This window comes from Ammospiza nelsoni, chromosome 4, assembly GCF_027579445.1.
Source record: "Ammospiza nelsoni isolate bAmmNel1 chromosome 4, bAmmNel1.pri, whole genome shotgun sequence".
In the NCBI taxonomy this organism is placed as follows: domain Eukaryota; kingdom Metazoa; phylum Chordata; class Aves; order Passeriformes; family Passerellidae; genus Ammospiza; species Ammospiza nelsoni.
The window spans coordinates 31,521,723-31,528,429 of NC_080636.1; the positions used below are offsets into that span (position 1 = coordinate 31,521,723).

At 40.7% G+C, this 6,707-nt stretch overlaps 1 protein-coding gene across 2 annotated transcripts in view; it reads left to right on the plus strand.

Moving 5' to 3' along the window:
* Window positions 1–2,348, plus strand: part of FAT1 (FAT atypical cadherin 1) — a 101,937-nt gene extending 99,589 nt beyond the window's left edge. For both annotated transcript variants that reach the window (XM_059469765.1, XM_059469767.1), the window contains one exon: window positions 631–2,348. In XM_059469765.1, the coding sequence (XP_059325748.1) occupies window positions 631–1,253 (623 nt within the window). In that variant the 3' untranslated portion in view covers window positions 1,254–2,348. The remainder of the gene's footprint in view (window positions 1–630) is intronic.
* The last annotated feature ends 4,359 nt before the right edge of the window (window positions 2,349–6,707 follow it).

Consider the following 6,707-nt stretch of genomic DNA (forward strand, 5'->3'; position numbering starts at 1 on the left):
AGTCATTTTTGCATGATTAAGCTTGATTTTCCTGGTTTGTTCTTGTAGTTGAATGTGGAATGTCTTTACTAATAACGTAAGATTTTTGTCAGAGGTGTTCCTGTAGAGCTAACAGCATTTTGTGAAACTAACTTTATGATGTGCTTGAGCAGCAGTCACTTTAAATGGTCTGAAATACTTTACCAAATAGAAATTGCTTCTTTTATCTAAGAAAGGTTTATATATGCTAACTATATTCTTAAGAAAAACAGGCCATTGTTATGACCCTAAGTAATTACTCAGCAACAATTAAGTATTTAGCTGCACCAGGTAGGGTGTTGATTCTTTGCTATCCATTGAACAACTATGTATTGTGACAGCACATTCCATAGGTGACTACAGCTCTTCCCATGTTAGGTGTGATGTGTGGGAAAATGTAAAAGTTCAAGTTGTGAATGACGCACTATCTCATGCATGGCATAAAGTGAAGTTGTGTTGAATGTCTTTGTGCAACCAGGGCAAACTGCTGATTAACAAGTGGTGTCCTAATCACAGTGACTGCATTGTCTTAATACATGTGTTGACTTCTCAGTTCAGACTGACTTGAATACAAGACAATAATACTATTTTTTTCTTTAATTAACTTTTCAGGTTATCACTGGGATACATCAGATTGGATGCCAAGTGTTCAGTTGCCAGGTATCCAAGAGTATCCAAATTACGAAGTGGTGGAGGAGTCAGCTCCCCTCTACACAGATCCAAATGCCATCGATACAGACTATTACCCTGGTGGTTATGACATAGAGAGCGATTTTCCACCTCCACCTGATGATTTCCATGCACCTGATGAGCTTCCACCATTACCACCTGAATACAGCGACCAGTTTGAGTCAATACAGCCGCCCAGAGACATGCCAGCCGTAGGTAGCTTGGGTTCTTCCGCCAGGAGCAGGCAGAGATTTAACCTTAACCAGTACCTTCCCCATCACTACCCTGCAGACATGTCAGAACCTCAGACCGCCCCCGGCGGTGGCGGCAGCTACAGAGAGCCGTACGCTCCGTACTCGCTGGGGTTCAGTCCAGACTTTGAGGCACCCCCTGCAGACAACATGTCCATGTCTGTGTACGCTTCCACAGCCTCCTGCTCGGATGTGTCGGCATGCTGTGAAATGGAGTCTGAAGTCATGATGAGTGACTATGAGAGTGGAGACGATGCTCACTTCGAAGATGTGAAAATTCCTCCGCTTGATTCCCAGCAACATACAGAAGTCTGACACACTCAACAAAAGTGCCTGGACTCTTAACAAACTTTATCAAATCTAGAACAATTTTCAAGAGCTTTTTTATTTTTTCCTTTTTTTTTTTTTTTCCCAACCACGGTGAATGCTTTTGTTTCAGTGAGCTAAACTGGCATGGCAGCATTGGATCATGCAATTCATTTCACTAAATGAACCTCTTTCCATTTCCTGACCTCCTGTATTTGGAAAGTTCTAAGATTTCCACTGGCTGTGCCATTTCTGAACATCCTTTATGTACTTACATTTTCTATGTTAAAAAAAATCACATACCACTTCTCCATGTTAGCATGATGCGTATATTTATATAGTTCTAATGCAATTAATTTTCTCCTATTTTTTGTAAATTTTATGTACAGTTTTGATTTTAATAGTTTTAACTAGGTTTTGTAGATATTTTGTGAATTTGTTTTCCACTGAAACTAGTGGTGTTAGTGTGCCATTAAAAATGAGCACCCTGACTTATTATAATCAGGGCATCACTGTATGTATTCCCCTGAAAAACTAAGGTTTGACATTTCATTGTAAAACATTCAACATATTCACACAATTTCAATTGTACATACATTAGGTCTGATATTTTTCTGGGTCAGCTATATGGAAATGTCTTAAATGGGTTGCTGTATTTTAGAACTGTAAACATTTTTTCCCTTCTTGGAAAGTGTGTTGGGGACCCTCTGCATACCAGTTTAGAACCAAAACCACCATGACACAGTTTTTATAGTGTCTGTATATTTGTGATCCAATGGTCTTGTAAAGGTTTTTACTGAAAATTACCATTAGCCAGTCTTTCTTACTGACAATAAATTATTAATAAAATACTTTAGCTTTGCTCTGTGTATCTCTATTATATAATATACCATTGACAAAGCATTCAGTGCAGCATTTTTTAAGTCTGTATATGTTTAGTACTGTATTAAGTTACTTGCTCCAAGCAACTCTTTTTCCTCTCCTCTGAAATCAGCCTGCAGCTGTGTTAGAGATGCTCACAAGATGGCAGTGTGTGTCTGCTTAATGGTGTTTTTAAAAGTAATCGGGCCAGTCTGAATAAAGATTGATGGGTATCAAACTGCAGCAGCCTTCTCGGTAGTTTGCATTTTTCTTTAAATATATAATATCAGCTATGTAAGTTGCTGAATATTTTTTCTCAAGTCACAAAAATATATACAAAGAAAATCCCCAAGATCTTTAAAGCAATTTCTCCCCTCCTTTATCACCTGAATACTTAACTTTCATGACTAGTTACCCCTTGATGGTGCACCTGCATGCTGAAATGGCTGTGCCATTATCTGACTTTGTGCTAAATAGTTGGTGGTTTCCTGCAATTATATTTCAGTTGCAGTTTCTTACATTAAGTTCACACTAGAATTTTACCTTGAAGAAGTAAAGGTGGAGTACTGTTTTCCTGTGTATTATCCAGCTGCTTTTCTGACTAGAAAAAATCAAAGCCTTTAACAGAGTTCTCTAGCATAAATTTGGCCTGATGGTAAGCTAAAGGAATAATGTAACTGTCTTCTGCCTCTTGCTTGAGGGATGCTTTTTAAGTTCAGAACAGATTTCTTGGCACATTAGTGAATTTTTAATATAGCCTGGAATCCTTTCAGCTCCACCTCCATTTTGTTCCTACTGTCATAAAGTTCTGTAGCCTAGGAATATACAATATTAGATTCTCCCCCAACATGAGAGCTAAGCCTCAGCCTTCTACCATCTAGGGGAACAGGGTACTGTATTTGGAGTGCTATTTATATACAAAATGGAACAACTCCCAGCTTGGCAGCTGTATAATGGAAATTGGGTGGATTACAGGGCACAGCCAGGCACTGACATTCCTGTGTTAACTTGCCTATATACAGGTTAAGGATCCCATGACTTATGTAAAAAGACTAAAAAAATAATTTTAAACCCACGTTCTGGCTGTGCACTGCAATATTCACCCTGATAACTAAGAGCATTTTGTACATCAGACTGTTAGAATGTTCTTAATTAATTGCTTTTAGAAGAATCTTACAGAACTGTAAGCAGAGGGTGTCACACACTGTAGTAGTTCACATCTCTGCTTAAGGCCCATCTTGAGTGAGGAAGGTTAAACTTACTGGAAGTTTTGCTCAAGATTTCTTAATATCTGCTGCTTGGTAGGAATGACTCTTAGGCGACAGCAAGAGGAAGATGCTGCACAAATTTGCATCATTTCTCAGTTGATAAGGATTTCCAGAAAAGATGAAAACCTGCCCTACAAATATATTTTATAAAGTTACTCATTTACAGAAGGGCTTGAAGACAGAGTTTTAAAATTGAGACATGAAGAACAGGAATATCAACACTTAAATATACTTTTATTTGTAGTACTGCGAACTGAAGGCTAACACAGAACATCCAAACTAAAAAGGAGCAATGTCGCATTATTCTACAATGAAATTCCATGTCAGTGTAAGAGAATGCTTTGTTGAAAGTATCAGAATATATGTACATATATGTATGTATATGTATTTTTTTACCTTTTCACAATAGTGCTACTAGGCAACACACAACACCAAGGTTCTACTTCACAGCAGAAAACAAGGCTGCATCATAAGGCTCACTTATGGAAATAGCAGGCATTTTCAACTCCACAGCTTTCAACAGCTTTGCTGTTGGTGTGTAAAGCAAGGACACATTGGACAAATGCTCCCTTTGTGAGGAGCTCTTACTGCCTAATTCAGGCCCAGTAAGTGCAATCAAACCTATTTTCCCACACCGAGCTACAGCAATACACCAGATGAAGCTGGTGACATTTTAAACCCAATTAAAACTGATACAGCAGAGCTTAGCTGTTTGACTCAACAGTAGTCCAGCGCATTCAAAAACACTGCCCATGTGATTTACTTTACAAGCCAAACATTTTAAAGTCGGGGATTTCAGTGAAGTCACACATTCACTATACCACTGTCCTCATGTTGTCACAGCAAGAGGTTTAAGTTGAGATATAGTTTCATGTGCTACAATTTATGCCCATTCCAAAGGGTACCACTGAGAAGAGCCTCTCCGTCTTTACAGCTTCACATCAGGTATTTATAAACAGCATCAAGTTCCCCACTGAGCCTTCTTTTTTCCCCAGATTGATCAGCCTCAGTTCTCTGAGTCTCTCACCTGAAAGTAGCTCCAGTCTCTTAATCATCTTACCAGCCCTTTGCTGAACTGTAGTTAAGTCCCCCATTGAAGTATTTTTTTTCTATTTTAAAATACTTATGAGCTAGTAGAACTTAAAGTTTTATTGAGCAGATTTGAGTCAAGCTCATTGCTGCTTTGTCCATTCTACATTTTGAATGAATGAAATGTCACTTAGTCTTGAAGCGGAGAACAAACCGCAATTCTGCCTGATTAAGAGTAATTGAGGCAGAAACAACAACAGACAACCCGATGAAACTTCTTTTATTCAATATTTAACAGACCTGGTCTGAGAACTCCAGGATGCAGACATATACGCTTAGTAGAAGGAACATAACCAGAGTACCAGATTTGGGCTCCTTGCCCAAGAATATTTACTCAGATGTTTTTTCCACTGTTCCTGTTCTACCCATGGCCTCCATGAAACAAGTAGTCCCAAGAAACCACAGGAGAGTTCTTGCACTGCCCAAGGGATGAATTCAGCCCTTGGTGGATCCCACAAATCTGAATCCACACAAGCCAAAGATATGAAATCTGTCTCTAACTGCAAGCTCCATTTTGAAGTAGAGGGGTAAGAAGAAATGCTCTATTTCCACTTTGAATGTGCCTGTTCAGCCCTTGAAGGAAGAGAGCTGCAGGAATTAGTCTGTGTTGTATGAAGGGGTCATGACTGACCCCTGCAGACAGACCATTGCTGAATATGTTCACAAAGTGCCTCGCATGACTCCTGACTCCTCTTTGCCCTGGAGAAGCCATGCTGATTGCCTTGAATCACCTTCCTGAGCCTTTAGCACAGCTTCTAGGATGATCTCTTCCATGACTTTCCCAGACACAGAGGTGAGGCTGACAGGTTGGTCATTCCCAGGGTCTTTCTTTCTATCCTTTCTAAAGATGAGCACTATTGTTTCCCTTTTTCTAGTCACCTGGGACTTGAACTCGCTGCCATGCCTTTTTAAATGCCATGGAAAGTGCCTTGGCAACCACATCACCCAATTCCCTCAGGACTCTGGGATGTACCTCATTTGGTCCTACAGACTTTAATACTTGCAGGTTCCTCAGAAGGTCATGAACTTGATCTTTACTTACAGCTGGAGGGGCTTTGCTCCTCCAGTCTCCATCCTGCTGTCCATCCTCTTGAGAGGTGTAAGAAAACAGGTTTGCATTGAAGACCGAGGCAAAAAAGCTCTTAAGTAACTCAGCCTTTTCTTCATCCTTTTGTGCTGGACTGACTGTGTCAATGGACAAGGCAAGAGCTACAGCTGTCATTTTTCTGGACTTCCGTAAAGCCTCTGACAGGGTCCCCCACCAAATCTGTCTACATTGGAGAGAGATGGATTTGATGGGTAGGCTGTTAGGTGGATAAGGAATTGGTTGGATGGTCACATCCAGAGGGTTGTGGTCAACAGCTCAGTCATGAAGGACATTAGAAGTGGTGTCCCTCAGGGGACACTGGGACAAGTGCTATTTAATATTTAAGTAATAAATAATAATGCAATACTTAACATTCAATAACTCTTTATATTTAAATACTTTAATATTCAAATATTATTTAAAAATATTAATATTTTCATGACATGGATAAAGGGACCAAGTTCACTCTCAGAAAGCTGAGTGGTGCTGTTCACACACCTGAGGGATGGGATGCCATCCAGAGGGACCTGGACAAGTTCCAAAAGTGGAGCCCTGGGAATTTCATGAGGTTTAAGAAGACCAAGTGCAAGGCGCTGCACTTGGGTTGGGGCAACCCCCAGTATCAACACAGCTGGGTGGGGATGAACAAGAAGGACTTGGGGGTGCTGGTGGATGAGAAGCTGGATATGAGCCATCCATGTATGCACCTGTGGCCCAGTAAGCTACACAGGTCCTGGGCTGCATCCAAAGCAGCATGAGCGGCAGGGCAAGGGAGGGTATTCTGCCCCTCTGCTGTGCTCTGGTGAGACTCTCCCTGTGTCCAGCTCTGGGGTCCAAAACACATGAAGGACTTCAGCCTGCTGGAGCAAGCCCAGAGGAAGCCACCAATTTGATCAGAGGGATAGAGCACCTCTTCTATGAGGAAAGGCTGAGAGAATTTGGATTGTTTAGCCTGTAAAAAGAGAAGGCTTTGGGGTGACCTATCTAAGGTCTTCCAGTACCTGAAGGGAGCCTACAAGGAAGATGGAGAGAGACTATTTACAAGAGCCCATAGTGACGAGACAAGAGGAAATGGCTTCAAATTGAAAGACAGTAGGCTTAGATGGATTATTAGAAAACAATTTTATTTTCTTTTCCTACTGTGAGTATGGTAACAGA